The sequence below is a fragment of the Oncorhynchus gorbuscha genome, unplaced genomic scaffold, assembly GCF_021184085.1.
Source record: "Oncorhynchus gorbuscha isolate QuinsamMale2020 ecotype Even-year unplaced genomic scaffold, OgorEven_v1.0 Un_scaffold_1173, whole genome shotgun sequence".
NCBI classification, from domain to species: Eukaryota; Metazoa; Chordata; class Actinopteri; order Salmoniformes; family Salmonidae; genus Oncorhynchus; species Oncorhynchus gorbuscha.
In genome coordinates, this window is record NW_025746033.1 from 32,501 (window position 1) to 58,743 (window position 26,243).

Genomic DNA, 26,243 nt, shown 5'->3' on the forward strand with positions numbered 1-26,243 from the left:
TTAACTCTTTAGAAGGTGTTAGTAGTGATGACAGTATTAATTATTTAGGTGTTAGTAGTGATGACAGTATTAACTCTTTAGGTGTTAGTAGTGATGACAGTATTAACTCTTTAGGTGTTAGTAGTGATGACAGTGTTAACTCTTTAGAAGTGTTAGTAGTGATGACAGTATTAACTCTTTAGGTGTTAGTAGTGATGACATTGTTAGTGGGAAACAGCAGCAGTCTACTCCACATGTCAGTATCAAGGGTAATCAATAGATAGCCCACGTTGTCCTTTAGTATGTCTATATCCTCAGACTTGATGGGTAAGTAGACAGGCTGAGTTATTTCATCTGTATGTAGGGTTAGGAAATGAGGATACAGCTCGTGGAGAGAACATGTTGTATGTCTCTGACTTCATGCTGGACACAGTGTTTCTTTTGGAAACAGTAACGCTGTGTTTCCAAGACAGTTTTCCCCTTGGGCACAATAAAGTGGATCTTATCTTCTGACTGTAACTCCCCACCACTCCACTGGACGTTAGAGAGCCTGTTGTGGCCTCACATCCCAATGAGGATGAACAGGATTCAGTCAGTCAGTAAGACTGTAACTCCCCACCACTCCACTGGGCGTTAGAGAGCCTGTTGTGGCCTCACATCCCAATGAGGATGAACAGGATTCAGTCAGTCAGTAAGACTGTAACTCCCCACCACCCCACTGGACGTTAGAGAGCCTGTTGTGGCCTCACATCCCAATGAGGATGAACAGGATTCAGTCAGTCAGTAAGACTGTAACTCCCCACCACTCCACTGGACGTTAGAGAGCCTGTTGTGGCCTCACATCCCAATGAGGATGAACAGGATTCAGTCAGTCAGTAAGACTGTAACTCCCCACCACTCCACTGGACGTTAGAGAGCCTGTTGTGGCCTCACATCCCAATGAGGATGAACAGGATTCAGTCAGTCAGTAAGACTGTAACTCCCCACCACTCCACTGGGCGTTAGAGAGCCTGTTGTGGCCTCACATCCCAATGAGGATGAACATGATTCAGTCAGTCAGTAAGACTGTAACTCCCCACCACTCCACTGGACGTTAGAGAGCCTGTTGTGGCCTCACATCCCAATGAGGATGAACAGGATTCAGTCAGTCAGTAAGACTGTAACTCCCCACCACTCCACTGGACGTTAGAGAGCCTGTTGTGGCCTCACATCCCAATGAGGATGAACAGGATTCAGTCAGTCAGTAAGACTGTAACTCCCCACCACTCCACTGGGCGTTAGAGAGCCTGTTGTGGCCTCACATCCCAATGAGGATGAACAGGATTCAGTCAGTCAGTAAGACTGTAACTCCCCACCACTCCACTGGACGTTAGAGAGCCTGTTGTGGCCTCACATCCCAATGAGGATGAACAGGATTCAGTCAGTCAGTAAGACTGTAACTCCCCACCACTCCAATGGACGTTAGAGAGCCTGTTGTGGCCTCACATCCCAATGAGGATGAACAGGATTCAGTCAGTCAGTAAGACTGTAACTCCCCACCACTCCACTGGGCGTTAGAGAGCCTGTTGTGGCCTCACATCCCAATGAGGATGAACAGGATTCAGTCAGTCAGTAAGACTGTAACTCCCCACCACTCCACTGGACGTTAGAGAGCCTGTTGTGGCCTCACATCCCAATGAGGATGAACAGGATTCAGTCAGTCAGTAAGACTGTAACTCCCCACCACTCCACTGGGCGTTAGAGAGCCTGTTGTGGCCTCACATCCCAATGAGGATTTCAGTCAGTCAGTAAGACTGTAACTCCCCACCACTCCACTGGACGTTAGAGAGCCTGTTGTGGCCTCACATCCCAATGAGGATTTCAGTCAGGACTTAACTCCCCACCACTCCACTGTTGGAGGTGTAGTTACAGACTACCCAGGGTTAAGGTTAGGGCTAAGGTTAAGGTTAGGGTTAAGGTTAGGGTTAAGGTTAAGGTTAGGCTAAGGTTAAGGTTAGGGTTAGGGTTAGGTTAAGGTTAGGGTTAGGCTAAGGTTAGGGGGTCACTAGTGTAACTCACCACCACTCCACTGTTGGATGTGTAGTTACAGACTACCCAGGGTTAAGGTTAAGGTTAGGCTAAGGTTAAGGTTAGAGTTAGGCTAAGGTTAAGGTTAAGGTTAGGGTTTGGCTAAGGTTAAGGTTAAGGTTAAGGTTATAAGGTTAAGGTTAGGGTTAGGGGGTCACTAGTGTAACTCACCACCAATCCACTGTTAGTGGTCACCTCTCTGTAGGTAAAGTTACAGACGGCCCAGGGTTAAGGTTAGGGTTAGGCTAAGGTTAAGGTTAAGGTTAAGGTTAAGGTTAGGGTTAGGCTAAGGTTAGGGGGTCACTAGTGTAATTCACCACCAATCCACTGTCAGTGGTCACCCCTCTGTAGGTGCAGTTACAGACGGCCCAGGGTTAAGGTTAGGGTTAAGGTTAGGGTTAGGCTAAGGTTAAGGTTAAGGTTAGGGTTAGGGGGTCACTAGTGTAACTCACCACCACTCCACTGTCAGTGGTCACCTCTCTGTAGGTAAAGTTACAGACGGCCCAGGCCAGGTAGTAGGTGGACATACGAGGAGTCCTGGAGAAGTGGTTGGTCACCCAGCCATCATCATCAGAGATGGAGGCCTCTACAGGCATGTTGGAGAGAGAGAGGTAGGATGCATCGTGTCCCAGGCTGACCCGGAACGTGGCCTTGTAGATGGGCTCATCAAAACATGGAAAGGCCTTTCTGGCGTGGGTGGGGGAGAACTGTGTCACCGCCATGTACCTGGAGAGAGGGGGGAGAGAAGAGAGGGGAGGGATGGAGAAGAGAGAGGGGAGGGGGGAGGGAGATAGAAGAGAGAGGGGGAGGGATGGAGAAGAGAGAGGGAGGGGAGGGAGATAGAAGAGAGAGGGAGGGATAGAGAAGAGAGAGGGGGAGGGAGAGAGAAGAGAGAGGGAGGGAGGGATAGAGAAGAGAGAGGGGGAGGGAGAGAGAAGAGAGAGGGAGGGAGGGATAGAGAAGAGAGAGGGAGGGAGGGATAGAGAAGAGAGAGGGGGAGGGAGAGAGAAGAGAGAGGGGGAGGGATGGAGAAGAGAGAGGGGAGGGATGGAGAAGAGAGAGGGGAGGGATAGAGAAGAGAGGGGGAGGGAGAGAGAAGAGAGAGGGAGGGAGGGGGATAGAGGGAGGGGAGGGGGAGGGAGAGGGAGAGAGGGAGGGAGGGGGAATAGAGGGAGAAGAGAGAGGTTAGGGAGAGAGAAGAGAGAGGGGGAGAGAGAGAGAGAGAGGGAGGGAGGGGGATAGAGGGAGGGGGAGGGAGAGAGAAGAGAGAGGGGGAGAGAGAAGAGAGAGGGAGGGAGGGGGGATAGAGGGAGAAAAGAAAGATAGAAGGGGCGGGAGAGGGAGAGAAGAGAGAGGGGGAGGGAGAGAGAAGAGAGAGGGGGAGGGAGAGAGAAGAGAGGGGGGAGGGAGAGAGAAGAGAGAGGGAGGGAGAGTGAAGAGGGGGAGGGAGAGAAGAGAGAGAGGGGATGGAGAGAGGAGAGAGAACAGATTTAGAGAATAACAGTAAAACAGAGAGATGTAGAGGAGTAAATGGAGAGCGAGAGAGAGAGAGAGAGAGAGAGAGAGAGAGAGAGAGAGAGAGAGAGAGAGAGAGAGAGAGAGAGAGAGAGAGAGAGAGAGAGATAGAGATGGGGAGAGAGATAGAAAGAGAGGGAGGGAGAGAGGGGCGGGAAGAGTGTGAGAGAGGGGAGGAGGAGGGGGAGGGAGAGGGGACAGGGGGAGAGAGAGCAAAGAGTTAGTTTCACATTAGATTAGGAGATAAAAGGAACCTAATGGCCGAGAGATGTTCTGTACTGAGAAAATAGTCGTTTCATCTTGACTATTGCCTTCTTGTCACCCTGGAAAACTGATGAGCCCTGAGTTCACATTGAAACAGATAGAACCCCTGTTTTGGTTTTACATATCACTGAAAGTGCTCCAGAATCTGTCACAGTGGAGTAAAGGCCGCACCAGGTTGTCTTTGCCCCGAGCAGAACTCGGTGAAGTGAAAGTCTGTTGCTCAGGTTCTCCTTAACAAAGCATTTGTTTGAAAAACAAAAACAAGAAAAAAAGCATCAATTTTAATATTTGTCCCTCTTGAGCTGCCGTAGCAACAACATAACCAGTACACTTCCTCAAAATAGTCAGAATGAATCTAAGAATACTCCAGACATCTGTCATTTTTGCAGAGGAAGTCTTTTCAGAGGAAGCCATTTAAAACATCTAAATGTTTGATGTCTCTGAGGAAGGGGGTAGACACCAAAATGAACAAAAACATCACTAAATGTACAGTATGCACGAACGGTTTCAACTGGGAAGCATACAGTAAGTTTTAGTAATCGCAGAACACGGGTGAAAAGTTTTTCAAATAATTCCCAGTTGGTTGAGAGTTCTTCCTGTGCAAATACACTGACCTACAGTACCAGTCTATAGTGTGGACACAACTACTCATTCCAGGGGTTTTCTTTATTTTTTACTTTTTTCTACATTTTAGAACAACAGTGAAGACATCAAAACTATGAAATAACACACATGGAATCACGTAGTATTCATAGCCTGTAAGTAAGCATTTCACTGTAAGGTCTACTACACCTGTTGTATTCAGCATTTCACTGTAAGGTCTACTACACCTGTTGTATTCAGTATTTCACTGTAAGGTCTACTACACCTGTTGTATTCAGTATTTCACTGTAAGGTCTACTACACCTGTTGTATTCAGCATTTCACTGTAAGGTCTACTACACCTGTTGTATTCAGCATTTCACTGTAAGGTCTACTACACCTGTTGTATTCAGCATTTCACTGTAAGGTCTACTACACCTGTTGTATTCAGCATTTCACTGTAAGGTCTACTACACCTGTTGTATTCAGCATTTCACTGTAAGGTCTACTACACCTGTTGTATTCAGCATTTCACTGTCAGGTCTACTACACCTGTTGTATTCAGCATTTCACTGTCAGGTCTACTACACCTGTTGTATTCAGCATTTCACTGTAATATCTACTAGAACTGTTGTATTCAGCATTTCACTGTAAGGTCTACTACACCTGTTGTATTCAGCATTTCACTGTAAGGTCTACTACACCTGTTGTATTCAGCATTTCACTGTAAGGCCTACTACACCTGTTGTATTCAGCATTTCACTGTAAGGTCTACTACACCTGTTGTATTCAGCATTTCACTGTAAGGCCTACTACACCTGTTGTATTCAGCATTTCACTGTAAGGTCTACTACACCTGTTGTATTCAGCATTTCACTGTAAGATCTATCTGTTGTATTCAGCATTTCACTGTAAGGTCTACTACACCTGTTGTATTCAGCATTTCACTGTAAGGTCTACTACACCTGTTGTGTATTCAGCATTTCACTGTAAGATCTATCTGTTGTATTCAGCATTTCACTGTAAGATATACCTGTTGTATTCAGCGCACGTGACAAGTAAACTTTGATTTGATTCAGTAATTAAAAAGGTGTTAAAATAAAAAAATATTATAGATTTAAGATTCTTCAAAGCAGCCACGCCTTGATGACAGCTTTGCACACTCTTGGCAACCAGCTTCACCTGGAATGCTTTTACAGCAGTCTTGAAGGAGTTCCCACATATGCTGAGCACTGTTTTTCCTTCACTCTGCGGTCCAACTCATACCAAACCATCTCAATTGGGTTGAGGTTGTGTGATTGTGGAGGCCAGGTCATCTGATGCAGCACCATCACTCTCCTTCTTGGTTAAATATCCCTTACACAGCCTGGAGATGTGTTTTGTTGAAAAACATATGATAGTCCCACTAAGAGCAAACCAGAGAGCAAACCAGATGGGATGGCATATCACTGCAGAATGGTGTGGTAGCCATGCTGGTTATGTGTGCCTTGAATTCTAAATAAATCCCTGACAGTATCACCAGCAAAGCACCCCCACACCATCACACCTCCTCCTTCATGCTTCACGATGGGAACCACACATGTGGAGATCATCCGTTCGCCTACTCTGCGTCTCACAAAGACATGGCGGTTGGAACCAAAAATCTCAACTTTGGACTCATCAGACCAAAGAACACATTTCCACCAGTCTAATGTCCATTGATCGTGTTTCTTGGCCCAAGCAAGTCTCTTCTTATTATTGGTTTCCTTTAGTAGTGGTTTCTTTGCAGCAATTTGACCATGAAGTCCTGATTCACACAGTCTCCTCTGAACAGTTGATGTTGAGATGTGTCAGTTACTTGAACTCTATGAAGCAGTTATTTGGCTGTAATTCCTGAGGTTGGCAACTCTAATGAACTGATCCTCTGCAGCAGAGGGAACTCTGGGTCTTCCTTTCCTGTGGTGGTCCTCATGAGAACCAGGTAACTCTAATGAACTTATCCTCGGCAGCAGAGGGAACTCTGGGTCTTCCTTTCCTGTGGTGGTGCTCATGAGAGCCAGGTAACTCTAATGAACTTATCCTCTGCAGCAGAGGGAACTCTGGGTCTTCCTTTCCTGTGACGGTCCTCATGAGAGCCAGTTTCATCATAGTGCTTGATGGTTTTTGCGACTGCACTTGAAGAAACTTTCAAGGTTCTTGAAATGTTCCGGATTGACTGACCTTCATGTCTTAAAGTAATGATGACTGACTGTTCCTGCCATAATATGGACTAGGTATTTTACTAAATAAGGCTATCTTCTGTATACCACCCCTACCTTGTCACAACACAACTGATTGGCTCAAACTCATTAAGAATAACTTTTATTCTAAATATGAACTTTTAACAAGGTGCACCTGTTAATTGAAATGTATTTCAGGTGACTACCTCATGAATCTGGTTGAGAGAATGTCAAGAGTGGGCAAAGCTGTCAATGAAAAGGGTGGCTACTGTGAAGAATCTCAAATATATTTTGACATGTTTAAACCTTTTTTGGTTACTACATGGTTCCATATGTGTTATTTCATAGTTGTGATGTCTTCAGTATTATTCTACAGTGTAGAAAATAGTAAAAAATTAAGAATCTATTTGATCAATAATAGCTGCTCCTAGCAGCTTCTGCTGTGGAGAAGTCTTGGTTTCACTTGAAAGAAGTCTTGGCTTCATTTGAAAGCCACCCTTCGTAGTGCTACAGCTGGATTGGTGCCCACGTTATAGCGACTCATCGCTACAGAGACATGGTCACAGTAACAATCTCATAAAGTCAGTTATGAACAAATTCTTATTGTCAATGACGGCCTAGGAACAGTGGGTTAACTGCCTGTTCAGGGGCAGAACGACAGGTGTTGTACCTTGTCAGCTCGGGGATTCGAACTTGCAACCTTTCGGTTACTAGTCCAACACTCTAACCACTAGGCTACCCTGCCGCCTCTACACTAACCACTAGGCTACCCTGCCGCCTCTACACTCTAACCACTAGGCTACCCTGCCGCCTCTACACTCTAACCACTAGGCTACCCTGCCGCCTCTACACTCTAACCACTAGGCTACCCTGCCGCCTCTACACTCTAACCACTAGGCTACCCTGCCGCCTCTACACTAACCACTAGGCTACCCTGCCGCCTCTACACTCTAACCACTAGGCTACCCTGCCGCCTCTACACTAACCACTAGGCTACCCTGCCGCCTCTACACTCTAACCACTAGGCTACCCTGCCGCCTCTACACTCTAACCACTAGGCTACCCTGCCGCCTCTACACTCTAACCACTAGGCTACCCTGCCGCCTCTACACTCTAACCACTAGGCTACCCTGCCGCCTCTACACTCTAACCACTAGGCTACCCTGTCGCCTCTACACTCTAACCACTAGGCTACCCTGCCACCTCTACACTCTAACCACTAGGCTACCCTGCCGCCGTTAACTTCCTGTCCTGTAGTCTATTCCAAGACTCCACATAGTCACAGTTAGTGACTAAATTACATTCTAAAAAATAGTCAGAATCTTATGAACAGTATGAGGGTTTTATTTGCTATTTTTACACTTGTTTCCCAAACATTTATTTTTGAATAATTATTTTCCTTATTTTATTATTTTCCTACTTTCCTGTTTCAAAATCTTCCTTGTAATTATCATTCCAGAGACAGAGCCTGAGAGAATAAAGTGCAGCATCAGGAGTTCTGAGAATAGGTCTGGGAGCCTCTTCTCTCAGTTAGATTGGCAGTAGGGTGAGGAGAGGGGGGATGGTGTGTGTGTGTGTGTGTGTGTGTGTGTGTGTGTGTGTGTGTGTGTGTGTGTGTGTGTGTGTGTGTGTGTGTGTGTGTGTGTGTGTGTGTGTGTGTGTGTGTGTGTGTGTGTGTGTGTGTGTGTGTGTGTGTGTGTGTGTGTGTGTGTGTGTGTGTGTGTGTGTGTGTGTGGTTGGTTGGAATAGGAAGTTAAGGAGGGGGGATCTGAGTTAACTAAGCCACAGTCATGATGTTATTGATGTCAGTGATTGAAGCAGTGATTTCCAACATCATCCAACACACGGTTTAATAACCAGACAGCTGGATTACAGAGTATCAAAGCATCTCAAACCACTGAGGAGAGGAGGAGGAGGAAGGAGGGAGGGGGAGGAGACCTGGCCTTTACCTCTACAGGGACCAGACCTCTTTTTCATCCCTCCATCCTCTCTTTCATCAGTCCATCCTCTGCTATGGACAGGGATATAAAGGGAGACCAGCAAGCATCTCTCTCCCTAAACCCTGAGTGCTGGCCTGCTTTCATCATAGAGCCTCTCTAATGTATCCCTGTGTGACTGAAGGCTCTGACTCAGCAAGCATCCCAAATGGCACCCTATTCCCTATATAGTGCACTACTTTAAACCAGAGCCCTTTCCCTATATAGTGCACTACTTTAGACCAGAGCCCTTTTCCCTATATAGTGCACTACTTTAGACCAGAGCCATATTCCCTATATAGTGCACTACTTTAGACCAGAGCCCTATTCCCTATATAGTGCACTACTTTAAACCAGAGCCCTATTCCCTATATAGTGGACTACTTTAGACCAGAGCCCTATTTCCTATATAGTGCACTACTTTAGACCAGAGCCCTATTCCCTATATAGTGCACTACTTTAGACCAGAGCCCTATTCCCTATATAGTGCACTACTTTAGACCAGAGCCCTTTTCCCTATATAGTGCACTACTTTAGACCAGAACCATATTCCCTATATAGTGCACTACTTTAGACCAGAGCCCTATTCCCTATATAGTGGACTACTTTAGACCAGAGCCCTATTCCCTATATAGTGGACTACTTTAGACCAGAGCCCTATTCCCTATATAGTGGACTACTTTAGACCAGAGCCCTATTCCCTATATAGTACACTACTTTAGACCATAGCCCTATTCCCTATATAGTACACTACTTTAGACCAGAGCCCTATTCCCTATATAGTGCACTACTTTAGACCAGAGCCCTATTCCCTATATAATGCACTACTTTAGACCAGAGCCCTATTCCCTATATAGTGGACTACTTTAGACCAGAGCCCTATTCCCTATATAATGCACTACTTTAGACCAGAGCCCTGTTCCCTATATAGTGGACTACTTTAGACCAGAGCCCTATTCCCTATATAGTGGACTACTTTAGACCAGAGCCCTATTCCCTATATAGTGCACTACTTTAGACCAGAGCCCTATTCCCTATATAGTGCACTACTTTAGACCAGAGCCCTATTCCCTATATAGTGGACTACTTTAGACCATAGCCCTATTCCCTATATAGTACACTACTTTAGACCAGAGCCCTATTCCCTATATAGTGGACTACTTTAGACCAGAGCCCTATTCCCTATATAGTGGACTACTTTAGACCAGAGCCCTATTCCCTATATAGTGCACTACTTTAGACCAGAGCCCTATTCCCTATATAGTGCACTACTTTAGACCAGAGCCCTATTCCCTATATAGTGCACTACTTTAGACCAGAGCCCTATTCCCTATATAGTGTACTACTTTAGACCAGGATGTTGTCTGTTTGTTTATACAATGCTGAGGTTGGGCTGACTCGCTGACTAGCTGACTGGCTGACTAAATGACTGGTTGACTGGCTGACTGAATGACTGACTGACTAGCTGACTGGCTGACTGGCTGACTGGCTGACTGGTTGACTGGTTGACTGGCTGACTGAATGACTGACTGACTGACTAGCTGACTGGCTGACTGGCTGACTGGCTGAATGGTTGACTGGTTGACTGGCTGACTGGTTGACTGGTTGACTGGCAGACTGGTTGACTGGCTGACTGGCTGACAATGACTGGCTGACTGAATGACAGATTGACTGGCTGACTGAATCACTGACTGACTGGCTGACTGGCTGACTGAATCACTGTCTGACTGGCTGACTGAATCACTGGCTGACTGGATGACAGATTGACTGGCTGACTGAATCACTGGCTGATTGGCTGACTAGCTGACTGGCTGACTGGCTGACTGAATCACTGGCTGACTGAATCACTGGCTGACTGAATCACTGGCTGACTAGCTGACTGAATGACAGATTGACTGGCTGACTGAATCACTGGCTGACTGGCTGACTGAATGACTGGCTGACTGGCTAGCTGACTGGCTAGCTGACTGGTTGACTGGCTGACTGGTTGACTGGCTGACAATGACTGGCTGACTGAATGACAGATTGACTGGCTGACTGAATGACTGGCTGACTAGCTGACTGGCTGACCGAATGACAGATTGACTGGCTGACTGAATGACAGATTGACTGGCTGACTGAATCACTGGCTGATTGGCTGTCTGGCTGACTGGCTGACTGAATGACAGATTGACTGGCTGACTGAATCACTGGCTGATTGGCTGACTAGCTGACTGGCTGACTAGCTGACTGGCTGACTGGCTGACTGAATCACTGGCTGACTGGCTGTCTAGCTGACTGGCTGACTGAATGACAGATTGACTGGCTGACCGAATCACTGGCTGATTGGCTGACTAGCTGACTGGCTGACTGGCTGACTGGCTGACTGAATCACTGGCTGACTGGCTGACTGGCTGACTGGCTGACTGGCTGACTGAATCCCTGACTGACTGGGTGACTGAATGACTGGCTGACTGGCTAGCTGACTGGCTAGCTGACTGGTTGACTGGCTGACTGGTTGACTGGCTGACAATGACTGGCTGACTGAATGACAGATTGACTGGCTGACTGAATGACTGGCTGACTAGCTGACTGGCTGACTGAATGACAGATTGACTGGCTGACTGAATGACAGATTGACTGGCTGACTGAATCACTGGCTGATTGGCTGTCTGGCTGACTGGCTGACTGAATGACAGATTGACTGGCTGACTGAATCACTGGCTGATTGGCTGACTAGCTGACTGGCTGACTAGCTGACTGGCTGACTGGCTGACTGAATCACTGGCTGACTGGCTGTCTAGCTGACTGGCTGACTGAATGACAGATTGACTGGCTGACCGAATCACTGGCTGATTGGCTGACTAGCTGACTGGCTGACTGGCTGACTGGCTGACTGGCTGACTGGCTGACTGGCTGACTGAATCCCTGACTGACTGGGTGACTGAATCACTGGCTGACTGGCTGACTGGCTGACTGGCTGACTGGCTGACTGGTTGACTGGTTGACTGGCAGACTGGTTGACTGGCTGACTGGCTGACAATGACTGGCTGACTGAATGACAGATTGACTGGCTGACTGAATCACTGACTGACTGGCTGACTGGCTGACTGAATCACTGTCTGACTGGCTGACTGAATCACTGGCTGACTGGATGACAGATTGACTGGCTGACTGAATCACTGGCTGATTGGCTGACTAGCTGACTGGCTGACTGGCTGACTGAATCACTGGCTGGCTGAATCACTGGCTGACTGAATCACTGGCTGACTAGCTGACTGAATGACAGATTGACTGGCTGACTGAATCACTGGCTGACTGGCTGACTGAATGACTGGCTGACTGGCTAGCTGACTGGCTAGCTGACTGGTTGACTGGCTGACTGGTTGACTGGCTGACAATGACTGGCTGACTGAATGACAGATTGACTGGCTGACTGAATGACTGGCTGACTAGCTGACTGGCTGACCGAATGACAGATTGACTGGCTGACTGAATGACAGATTGACTGGCTGACTGAATGACAGATTGACTGGCTGACTGAATCACTGGCTGATTGGCTGTCTGGCTGACTGGCTGACTGAATGACAGATTGACTGGCTGACTGAATCACTGGCTGATTGGCTGACTAGCTGACTGGCTGACTAGCTGACTGGCTGACTGGCTGACTGAATCACTGGCTGACTGGCTGTCTAGCTGACTGGCTGACTGAATGACAGATTGACTGGCTGACCGAATCACTGGCTGATTGGCTGACTAGCTGACTGGCTGACTGGCTGACTGGCTGACTGGCTGACTGAATCACTGGCTGACTGGCTGACTGGCTGACTGGCTGACTGAATCCCTGACTGACTGGCTGACTGAATCACTGGCTGACTGGCTGACTGGCTGACTGAATCACTGGCTGACTGGCTGACTGGCTGACTAGCTGACTGGCTGACTGGCTGACTGAATCACTGGCTGACTGAATGACAGATTGACTGGCTGACTGAATCACTGGCTGATTGGCTGACTAGCTGACTGGCTGACTGAATCACTGGCTGACTGGCTGACTAGCTGACTGGCTGACTGGCTGACTGGCTGACTGAATCACTGTCTGACTGGCTGACTGAATCACTGGCTGACTGGCTGACTAGCTGACTGGCTGATTAGCTGACTGGCTGACTGGCTGACTGAATCACTGGCTGACTGGCTGTCTAGCTGACTGGCTGACTGAATGACAGATTGACTGGCTGACCGAATCACTGGCTGATTGGCTGACTAGCTGACTGGCTGACTGGCTGACTGGCTGACTGGCTGACTGAATCACTGGCTGACTGGCTGACTGGCTGACTGAATCCCTGACTGACTGGCTGACTGAATCACTGGCTGACTGGCTGACTGGCTGACTGAATCACTGGCTGACTGGCTGACTGGCTGACTAGCTGACTGGCTGACTGGCTGACTGAATCACTGGCTGACTGAATGACAGATTGACTGGCTGACTGAATCACTGGCTGATTGGCTGACTAGCTGACTGGCTGACTGAATCACTGGCTGACTGGCTGACTAGCTGACTGGCTGACTGGCTGACTGGCTGACTGAATCACTGTCTGACTGGCTGACTGAATCACTGGCTGACTGGCTGACTGAATGACAGATTGACTGGCGGACTGAATCACTGGCTGATTGGCTGACTAGCTGACTGGCTGACTGGCTGACTGAATCACTGGCTGACTAGCTGACTGAATGACAGATTGACTGGCTGACTGAATCACTGGCTGACTGGCTGACTGAATGACTGGCTGACTGGCTAGCTGACTGGCTAGCTGACTGGTTGACTGGCTGACTGGTTGACTGGTTGACTGGTTGACTGGCTGACTGGCTGACTGGCTGACTGAATCACTGGCTGACTGGCTGACTGGCTGACTGAATCCCTGACTGACTGGCTGACTGAATCACTGGCTGACTGGCTGACTGGCTGACTGAATCACTGGCTGACTGGCTGACTGGCTGACTAGCTGACTGGCTGACTGGCTGACTGAATCACTGGCTGACTGAATGACAGATTGACTGGCTGACTGAATCACTGGCTGATTGGCTGACTAGCTGACTGGCTGACTGAATCACTGGCTGACTGGCTGACTAGCTGACTGGCTGACTGGCTGACTGGCTGACTGGCTGACTGAATCACTGTCTGACTGGCTGACTGAATCACTGGCTGACTGGCTGACTGAATGACAGATTGACTGGCGGACTGAATCACTGGCTGATTGGCTGACTAGCTGACTGGCTGACTGGCTGACTGAATCACTGGCTGACTAGCTGACTGAATGACAGATTGACTGGCTGACTGAATCACTGGCTGACTGGCTGACTGAATGACTGGCTGACTGGCTAGCTGACTGGCTAGCTGACTGGTTGACTGGCTGACTGGTTGACTGGTTGACTGGCTGACTGGCTGACAATGACTGGCTGACTGAATGACAGATTGACTGGCTGACTGAATGACAGATTGACTGGCTGACTAAATCACTGGCTGATTGGCTGACTAGCTGACTGGCTGACTAGCTGACTGGCTGACTGGCTGACTGAATCACTGGCTGACTGGCTGTCTGGCTGACTGGCTGACTGAATGACAGATTGACTGGCTGAATCACTGGCTGACTGGCTGACTGGCTGACTGGCTGACTGGCTGACTGAATCCCTGGCTGACTGGCTGACTGTCTGACTGAATCACTGGCTGACTGGCTGACTGGCTGACTGAATCACTGGCTGACTGGCTGACTGGCTGACTAGCTGACTGGCTGATTGGCTGACTGGCTGACTGGCTGACTGGCTGACTGGTTGACTGAATCACTGGCTGACTGGCTGACTGGCTGACTGAATGACTGGCTGACTGGCTAGCTGACTGGCTGACTGGCTGACTGAATCACTGGCTGACTGGCTGACTGAATCACTGGCTGACTGGCTGACTGAATGACAGATTGACTGGCTGACTGAATCACTGGCTGACTGGCTGACTAGCTGACTGATCGACTGGCTGAACAGCCCTCTGCTTTGCCTTTAGGATGAACCTGGGTAGTCCAACCATAACACCGTAATCCACACAGTTTCTTTACCTAGTGGACGTGACAGCTAGGTAGAGGTTGAGAGAGGGGGGAGAGAGGAGGGAGAGAGGGGAAGAGGTCCTTCAGGGGGCGTTTGGCCTTCCCACGGTGACATTTAAAGGGCTATCGGAATCAGTAGGAGCCTGATAAACTGACAGGCTGATTGGAGATCTGATGGTGAATCTGGTTTAGCACTGTTAACACTGAGGGATCGATCCGTCATCAGACACAAAGGCAGCGTTTAAACAGGCAGCCCAATTCTGATCTTTTTCCACTATTAGCTCTTTTGACCAATCACATCTAATCTTTTCACATCAGACCTTTTTTTTCTCAGAGCTCAAAAGACCAGTTTGTATTTTTTTTTTATCAAAAAAGAGATCAGAATTTGGCTGCATGTGTAAACGCTGCCTAACACACAAATACACACAGACACAGCCAGGCACACTCAAAGATACACACACACACACACACACACACACACATGTACACACATTCACACACACATTCACACACACATGCACGTACACACACACACGTACGTACACACACACACACACACAAAGATACACACATTCACACACACACACACACACACACACACACACAAAAAAGATACCCACATTCACACACACACACACACACACACACACAAAGATACCCACATTCACACACACACACACACACACACACACACACACACACACACACACACACACACACACACACACACACACACACACACACACACACACACACACACACACACACACACACACACACACACACACACACACACACACACACACACACACACACACACACACACACACACACACACACACACACACACACACACACACACACACACACACACACACACACACAAAGATACACACACACAAAGATACACACATTCACACACACACAAAGATACACACATTCACACACACACACATTTTATTTAACCTTTATTTAACTTTATTGAACAAATACACACAAAGCAAGGGATCGGTGTCCTGTCAGACAGTAAAGCAGGCAGTTATTAGCTGGTCATAGAGGGGATGTTTATCAACCTGTCAGACAGTAAAGCAGGCAGTTATTAGCTGGTCATAGAGGGGATGTTTATCAACCTGTCAGACAGTAAAGCAGACAGTTATTAGCTGGTCATAGAGGGGATGTTTATCAACCTGTCAGACAGTAAAGCAGGCAGTTATTAGCTGGTCATAGAGGGGACGTTTATCAACCTGTCAGACAGTAAAGCAGGCAGTTATTAGCTGGTCATAGAGGGGACGTTTATCAACCTGTCAGACAGTAAAGCAGGCAGTTATTAGCTGGTCATAGAGGGGATGTTTATCAACCTGTCAGACAGTAAAGCAGGCAGTTATTAGCTGGTCATAGAGGGGATGTTTATCAACCTGTCAGACAGTAAAGCTGGTCATAGAGGGGATGTTTATCAACCTGTCAGACAGTAAAGCTGGTCATAGAGGGGATGTTTATCAACCTGTCAGACAGTAAAGCTGGTCATAGAGGGGATGTTTATCAACCTGTCAGACAGTAAAGCTGGTCATAGAGGGGATGTTTATCAACCTGTCAGACAGTAAAGCAGGCAGTTATTAGCTGGTCATAGAGGGGATGTTTATCAACCTGTCAGACAGTAAAGCAGGCAGTTATTAGCTGGTCATAGAGGGGGTGTTTATCAACCTGTCAGACAGTAAAGCTGGTCATAGAGGGGATGTTTATCAACCTGTCAGACAGTAAAGCAGGCAGTTATTAGCTGGTCATAGAGGGGATGTTTATCAACCTGTCAGACAGTAAAGCAGGCAGTTATTAGCTGGTCATAGAGGGGATGTTTATCAACCTGTCAGACAGTAAAGCTGGTCATAGAGGGGATGTTTATCAACCTGTCAGACAGTAAAGCTGGTCATAGAGGGGGTGTTTATCAACCTGTCAGACAGTAAAGCTGGTCATAGAGGGGGTGTTTATCAACCTGTCAGACAGTAAAGCTGGTCATAGAGGGGGTGTTTATCAACCTGTCAGACAGTAAAGCTGGTCATAGAGGGGGTGTTTATCAACCTGTCAGACAGTAAAGCTGGTCATAGAGGGGATGTTTATCAACCTGTCAGACAGTAAAGCTGGTCATAGAGGGGGTGTTTATCAACCTGTGAGACAGTAAAGCAGGCAGTTATTAGCTGGTCATAGAGGGGATGTTTATCAACCTGTCAGACAGTAAAGCAGGCAGTTATTAGCTGGTCATAGAGGGGATGTTTATCAACCTGTCAGACAGTAAAGCAGGCAGTTATTAGCTGGTCATAGAGGGGATGTTTATCAACCTGTCAGACAGTAAAGCAGGCAGTTATTAGCTGGTCATAGAGGGGATGTTTATCAACCTGTCAGACAGTAAAGCTGGTCATAGAGGGGATGTTTATCAACCTCTCAGACAGTAAAGCAGGCAGTTATTAGCTGGTCATAGAGGGGATGTTTATCAATGGGATGGCCTCTTTATTGAAAAAGCACTGGAGATAAATACTACGAATTAAAGGACTAGAGACGAAGAGACGCCAGAGAAACGTTCAACTTAAAAGGATAAATGGCAGCACTTGACCAGGGAAAACAGCATCATGACCTCTACTATATACTGTCTAAACTCTGATATATCAGTCCTCTACTATATACTGTCTTAACTCTGATATATCAGACCTCTACTATATACTGTCTAAACTCTGATATATCAGACCTCTACTATATACTGCCTCTACTATATACTGTCTAAACGCTGATATACTGTATCAGTCCTCTACTATATACTGTCTTAACTCTGATATATCAGTCCTCTACTACATACTGTCTAAACTCTGATATACTGTATCAGTCCTCTACTATATACTGTCTAAACTCTGATATATCAGACCTCTACTATATACTGTCTAAACTCTGATATACTGTATCAGTCCTCTACTATATACTGTCTAAACTCTGATATATCAGTACTCTACTATATACTGTCTGAACTCTGGTATACTGTATCAGTCCTCTACTATATACTGTCTAAACTCTGGTATACTGTATCAGTCCTCTACTATATACTGTCTAAACTCTGATATACTGCATCAGTCCTCTACTATATACTGTCTAAACTCTGATATATCAGTCCTCTACTATATACTGTCTAAACTCTGATATACTGTATCAGTCCTCTACTATATACTGTCTAAACTCTGATATATCAGTCCTCTACTATATACTGTCTAAACGCTGATATACTGTATCAGTCCTCTACTATATACTGTCTAAACGCTGATATATCAGTCCTCTACTATATACTGTCTAAACTCTGATATACTGTATCAGTCCTCTACTATATACTGTCTGAACTCTGGTATATCAGTCCTCTACTATATACTGTCTTAACTCTGATATACTATATCAGTCCTCTACTATATACTGTCTAAACTCTGATATACTGTATCAGTCCTCTACTATATACTGTCTAAACTCTGATATACTGTATCAGTCCTCTACTATATACTCTCTGAACTCTGATATACTGTATCAGTCCTCTACTATATACTGTCTAAACGCTGATATACTATATCAGTCCTCTACTATATACTGTCTAAACTCTGATATACTGTATCAGTCCTCTACTATATACTCTCTGAACTCTGATATACTGTATCAGTCCTCTACTATATACTGTCTAAACTCTGATATACTGTATCAGTCCTCTACTATATACTGTCTAAACGCTGATATACTGTATCAGTCCTCTACTATATACTGTCTAAACGCTGATATATCAGTCCTCTACTATATACTGTCTGAACTCTGATATATCAGACCTCTACTATATACTGTCTTAACTCTGATATATCAGTACTCTACTATATACTGTCTTAACTCTGATATATCAGTCCTCTACTATATACTGTCTAAACTCTGATATATCAGTCCTCTACTATATACTGTCTTAACTCTGATATATCAGTCCTCTACTATATACTGTCTAAACTCTGGTATATCAGTCCTCTACTATATACTGTCTAAACTCTGATATACTATATCAGTCCTCTACTATATACTGTCTAAACTCTGATATATCAGTCCTCTACTACATACTGTCTAAACTCTGGTATATCAGTCCTCTACTATATACTGTCTAAACGCTGATATACTGTATCAGTCCTCTACTATATACTGTCTAAACTCTGATATACTGTATCAGTCCTCTACTATATACTGTCTAAACTCTGATATACTGTATCAGTCCTCTACTATATACTGTCTTAACTCTGGTATATCAGTCCTCTACTATATACTGTCTAAACTCTGATATATCAGTCCTCTACTATATACTGTCTAAACTCTGATATACTATATCAGTCCTCTACTATATACTGTCTAAACTCTGATATATATACTGTCTAAACTCTGAGTCAGTCCTCTACTATATACTGTCTAAACTCTGGTATATCAGTCCTCTACTATATACTGTCTGAACTCTGATATATCAGTCCTCTACTATATACTGTCTTAACTCTGGTATATCAGTCCTCTACTATATACTGTCTAAACTCTGATATATCAGTCCTCTACTATATACTGTCTTAACTCTGATATATCAGTCCTCTACTATATACTGTCTAAACTCTGATATATCAGTCCTCTACTATATACTGTCTAAACTCTGATATATCAGTCCTCTACTATATACTGTCTAAACTCTGATATACTGTATCAGTCCTCTACTATATACTGTCTAAACTCTGATATATCAGTCCTCTACTATATACTGTCTAAACTCTGATATCAGTCCTCTACTATATACTGTCTAAACTCTGATATATCAGTCCTCTACTATATACTGTCTAAACTCTGATATATCAGTCCTCTACTATATACTGTCTAAACTCTGATATATCAGTCCTCTAAACTATATACTGTCTCTAATATACTGTCTAAACTCTGATATATCAGTCCTCTACTATATACTGTCTAAACGCTGATATACTGTATCAGTCCTCTACTATATACTGTCTAAACGCTGATATATCAGTCCTCTACTATATACTGTCTGAACTCTGATATATCAGACCTCTACTATATACTGTCTTAACTCTGATATATCAGTACTCTACTATATACTGTCTTAACTCTGATATATCAGTCCTCTACTATATACTGTCTAAACTCTGATATATCAGTCCTCTACTATATACTGTCTTAACTCTGATATATCAGTCCTCTACTATATACTGTCTAAACTCTGATATATCAGTCCTCTACTACATACTGTCTAAACTCTGGTATATCAGTCCTCTACTACATACTGTCTAAACTCTGGTATATCAGTCCTCTACTATATACTGTCTAAACTCTGATATACTATATCAGTCCTCTACTATATACTGTCTAAACTCTGGTATATCAGTCCTCTACTATATACTGTCTAAACGCTGATATATCAGTCCTCTACTATATACTGTCTAAACTCTGGTATATCAGTCCTCTACTATATACTGTCTAAACTCTGATATATCAGACCTCTACTATATACTGTCTAAACTCTGATATACTGTATCAGTCCTCTACTATATACTGTCTAAACTCTGGTATATCAGTCCTCTACTATATACTGTCTAAACTCTGATATACTATATCAGTCCTCTACTATATACTGTCTAAACTCTGGTATATCAGTCCTCTACTATATACTGTCTAAACGCTGATATATCAGTCCTCTACTATATACTGTCTAAACTCTGATATATCAGTCCTCTACTATATACTGTCTAAACTCTGATATACTGTATCAGTCCTCTACTATATACTGTCTAAACTCTGGTATATCAGTCCTCTACTACATACTGTCTAAACTCTGATATATCAGTACTCTACTATATACTGTCTAAACTCTGATATACTGTATCAGTCCTCTACTATATACTGTCTAAACTCTGATATACTGTATCAGTCCTCTACTATATACTGTCTAAACTCTGGTATACTGTATCAGTCCTCTACTATATACTGTCTAAACTCTGATATACTGTATCAGTCCTCTACTATATACTGTCTTAACGCTGATATATCAGTCCTCTACTATATACTGTCTAAACTCTGGTATATCAGTCCTCTACTATATACTGTCTTAACTCTGATATACTATATCAGTCCTCTACTATATACTGTCTAAACTCTGATATACTGTATCAGTCCTCTACTATATACTGTCTAAACTCTGGTATATCAGTCCTCTACTATATACTGTCTTAACTCTGATATACTGTATCAGTCCTCTACTATATACTGTCTAAACTCTGATATATCAGTCCTCTACTATATACTGTCTAAACTCTGATATACTGTATCAGTCCTCTACTATATACTGTCTAAACTCTGATATATCAGTCCTCTACTATATACTGTCTAAACTCTGGTATATCAGTCCTCTACTATATACTGTCTAAACTCTGATATACTGTATCAGTACTCTACTATATACTGTCTAAACTCTGATATACTGTATCAGTCCTCTACTATATACTCTCTAAACTCTGATATACTATATCAGTCCTCTACTATATACTGTCTAAATGCTGATATACTGTATCAGTCCTCTACTATATACTGTCTAAATGCTGATATACTGTATCAGTCCTCTACTATATACTGTCTAAACTCTGGTATATCAGTCCTCTACTATATACTGTCTAAACTCTGATATACTGTATCAGTCCTCTACTATATACTGTCTAAACTCTGGTATATCAGTCCTCTACTATATACTGTCTAAACTCTGATATACTATATCAGTCCTCTACTATATACTGTCTAAACTCTGATATATCAGTCCTCTACTATATACTGTCTTAACTCTGATATATCAGACCTCTACTATATACTGTCTTAACTCTGATATACTATATCAGTCCTCTACTATATACTGTCTGAACTCTGATATACTGTATCAGTCCTCTACTATATACTGTCTGAACTCTGATATACTGTATCAGTCCTCTACTATATACTGTCTTAACTCTGATATACTATATCAGTACTCTACTATATACTGTCTAAACTCTGATATACTGTATCAGTCCTCTACTATATACTGTCTTAACTCTGATATACTATATCAGTACTCTACTATATACTGTCTAAACTCTGATATACTGTATCAGTCCTCTACTATATACTCTCTAAACTCTGATATACTATATCAGTCCTCTACTATATACTGTCTAAATGCTGATATACTGTATCAGTCCTCTACTATATACTGTCTAAATGCTGATATACTGTATCAGTCCTCTACTATATACTGTCTAAACTCTGGTATATCAGTCCTCTACTATATACTGTCTAAACTCTGATATACTGTATCAGTCCTCTACTATATACTGTCTAAACTCTGGTATATCAGTCCTCTACTATATACTGTCTTAACTCTGATATATCAGACCTCTACTATATACTGTCTTAACTCTGATATACTATATCAGTCCTCTACTATATACTGTCTGAACTCTGATATACTGTATCAGTCCTCTACTATATACTGTCTAAATGCTGATATACTGTATCAGTCCTCTACTATATACTGTCTAAATGCTGATATACTGTATCAGTCCTCTACTATATACTGTCTAAATGCTGATATACTGTATCAGTCCTCTACTATATACTGTCTAAACTCTGGTATATCAGTCCTCTACTATATACTGTCTAAACTCTGGTATATCAGTCCTCTACTATATACTGTCTAAACGCTGATATACTGTATCAGTCCTCTACTATATACTGTCTAAACTCTGGTATATCAGTCCTCTACTATATACTGTCTAAACTCTGATATATCAGTCCTCTACTATATACTGTCTGAACTCTGATATACTGTATCAGTCCTCTACTATATACTGTCTAAACTCTGATATACTGTATCAGTCCTCTACTATATACTGTCTAAACTCTGGTATATCAGTCCTCTACTATATACTGTCTAAACTCTGATATACTGTATCAGTCCTCTACTATATACTGTCTAAACTCTGGTATATCAGTCCTCTACTATATACTGTCTTAACTCTGATATATCAGTCCTCTACTATATACTGTCTTAACTCTGATATATCAGACCTCTACTATATACTGTCTTAACTCTGATATACTATATCAGTCCTCTACTACATACTGTCTAAACTCTGATATATCAGTCCTCTACTACATACTGTCTAAACTCTGGTATATCAGTCCTCTACTATATACTGTCTAAACTCTGGTATATCAGTCCTCTACTATATACTGTCTAAACTCTGGTATATCAGTCCTCTACTATATACTGTCTAAACTCTGGTATATCAGTCCTCTACTATATACTGTCTAAACTCTGATATACTGTATCAGTCCTCTACTATATACTGTCTAAACTCTGGTATATCAGTCCTCTACTATATACTGTCTAAACTCTGATATACTGTATCAGTCCTCTACTATATACTGTCTTAACTCTGATATATCAGTCCTCTACTATATACTGTCTAAACTCTGATATATCAGTCCTCTACTATATACTGTCTAAACTCTGGTATATCAGTCCTCTACTACATACTGTCTAAACTCTGGTATATCAGTCCTCTACTATATACTGTCTAAACTCTGATATACTGTATCAGTCCTCTACTATATACTGTCTAAACTCTGGTATATCAGTCCTCTACTACATACTGTCTAAACTCTGGTATATCAGTCCTCTACTATATACTGTCTAAACTCTGATATATCAGTCCTCTACTATATACTGTCTAAACTCTGGTATATCAGTCCTCTACTACATACTGTCTAAACTCTGGTATATCAGTCCTCTACTATATACTGTCTAAACTCTGATATACTGTATCAGTCCTCTACTATATACTGTCTAAACTCTGGTATATCAGTCCTCTACTATATACTGTCTAAACTCTGATATACTGTATCAGTCCTCTACTATATACTGTCTAAACTCTGATATACTGTATCAGTCCTCTACTATATACTGTCTAAACGCTGATATACTATATCAGTCCTCTACTATATACTGTCTGAACTCTGATATACTATATCAGTCCTCTACTATATACTGTCTAAACTCTGGTATATCAGTCCTCTACTATATACTGTCTAAACTCTGGTATACTATATCAGTCCTCTACTATATACTGTATCAGTCCTCTACTATATACTGTCTAAACTCTGATATACTATATCAGTCCTCTACTATATACTGTCTAAACTCTGGTATATCAGTCCTCTACTATATACTGTCTAAACTCTGGTATATCAGTCCTCTACTATATACTGTCTAAACTCTGATATACTCTATCAGTCCTCTACTATATACTGTCTAAACGCTGATATACTGTATCAGTCCTCTACTATATACTGTCTAAACTCTGGTATATCAGTCCTCTACTATATACTGTCTAAACTCTGATATACTATATCAGTCCTCTACTATATACTGTCTTAACTCTGATATATCAGTCCTCTACTATATACTGTCTAAACTCTGATATACTATATCAGTCCTCTACTATATACTGTCTAAACTCTGATATACTGTATCAGTCCTCTACTATATACTGTCTTAACTCTGATATATCAGTCCTCTACTATATACTGTCTAAACTCTGGTATATCAGTCCTCTACTATATACTGTCTAAACTCTGATATACTGTATCAGTCCTCTACTATATACTCTCTGAACTCTGATATATCAGTCCTCTACTATATACTGTCTAAACTCTGATATATCAGTCCTCTACTATATACTGTCTAAACTCTGGTATATCAGTCCTCTACTATATACTGTCTAAACTCTGGTATATCAGTCCTCTACTATATACTGTCTAAACTCTGGTATATCAGTCCTCTACTATATACTGTCTAAACTCTGATATATCAGACCTCTACTATATACTGTCTAAACTCTGATATATCAGTCCTCTACTATATACTGTCTGAACTCTGATATATCAGTCCTCTACTATATACTGTCTAAACTCTGGTATATCAGTCCTCTACTATATACTGTCTTAACTCTGATATACTGTATCAGTCCTCTACTATATACTGTCTAAACTCTGATATATCAGTCCTCTACTATATACTGTCTAAACTCTGATATACTGTATCAGTCCTCTACTATATACTGTCTAAACTCTGATATACTGTATCAGTCCTCTACTATATACTGTCTAAACTCTGATATATCAGTCCTCTACTATATACTGTCTAAACTCTGATATATCAGTCCTCTACTATATACTGTCTTAACTCTGGTGTATCAGTCCTCTACTACATACTGTCTAAACTCTGATATATCAGTCCTCTACTATATACTGTCTAAACGCTGATATACTATATCAGTCCTCTACTATATACTGTCTAAACTCTGGTATATCAGTCCTCTACTATATACTGTCTAAACTCTGATATATCAGTCCTCTACTATATACTGTCTAAACTCTGATATATCAGACCTCTACTATATACTGTCTTAACTCTGGTATAACGTAACTCTCTTCTCATAACTCATAAATGTTCAGGGCAGGTTATGATCCTACACAGACCCTTGGGGAGAAGTCATATGGAATGGAGACTCAGCATAAATGTCTTCTCTGACATAAACATGTCGTTGTTTCAATGACTAAGCTAATCTCGGTCTCACGCTGCCTGAACAATCATCTCAATATCAATTAAAAAAGGCAATTAAGCTCCATCTCCATTAGCCCTCTCTCCATTTCTCATTCCCTTGATCCCATCATTCCCTACATCCTATGTTCACTCCTTCCCTCCTCTCTCCATTTCTCATTCCCTTGATCCCTCCATTCTCTACATTCTATGATCACTCCTTCCCTCCTCCCTCCTATGATCACTCCTTCCCTCCTCCCTCCATTTCTCATTCCCTTGATCCCTCCATTCTCTACATCCTATGATCACTCCTTCCCTCCTCCCTCCTATGATCACTCCTTCCCTCCTCTCTCCATTTCTCATTCCCTTGATCCCTCCATTCTCTACATCCTATGATCACTCCTTCCCTCGTCCCTCCATTTCTCATTCCCTTGATCCCTCCATTCCCTACATCCCTTGATCTCTCCATCTCTCTATCCCTCCATCCCTCCATTTCTCCATTTCTCCATTCTATCAGTTGCCAGCCAACTTCCCACCACCTTGGAGTGCTGCTCTGTGGCTGAGAACCAAAAGAACCCCATGTCTCCAACTTTTTCAAAGGAAAAGCTAAGTTTGTATCAGGTTTTGGCTTTCATTCCCTAAACCCTTAAAATCAGAGAAAAAACAGGCACAATACTCACAGGCAGCTGAGGGGTAGAGAGAGGTAGAGAGAGAGAGAGGTAGAGAGAGAGAGAGAGAGAGAGAGAGGTAGAGAGAGAGAGGTAGAGAGAGAGAGGTACAGAGAGCGAGAGAGAGAGGTAGAGAGAGAGAGATAGAGAGAGAGAGGTAGAGAGAGAGAGGTACAGAGAGCGAGAGAGAGAGGTAGAGAGAGAGAGGTAGAGAGAGAGAGGTACAGAGAGCGAGAGGTAGAGAGCGAGAGGTA

At 43.4% G+C, this 26,243-nt stretch overlaps 1 protein-coding gene across 1 annotated transcript in view; it reads right to left on the reverse strand.

Moving 5' to 3' along the window:
• Nucleotides 1-26,243, reverse strand: part of LOC124021699 (thyrotropin-releasing hormone-degrading ectoenzyme-like) — a gene marked incomplete at its 3' end in the record, with an annotated part of 61,043 nt that overhangs the window by 21,995 nt on the left and 12,805 nt on the right. The window contains exon 2 of the mRNA XM_046336814.1: nucleotides 2,499-2,772. Coding sequence (XP_046192770.1) covers nucleotides 2,499-2,772 — 274 coding nt within the window. The remainder of the gene's footprint in view (nucleotides 1-2,498; nucleotides 2,773-26,243) is intronic.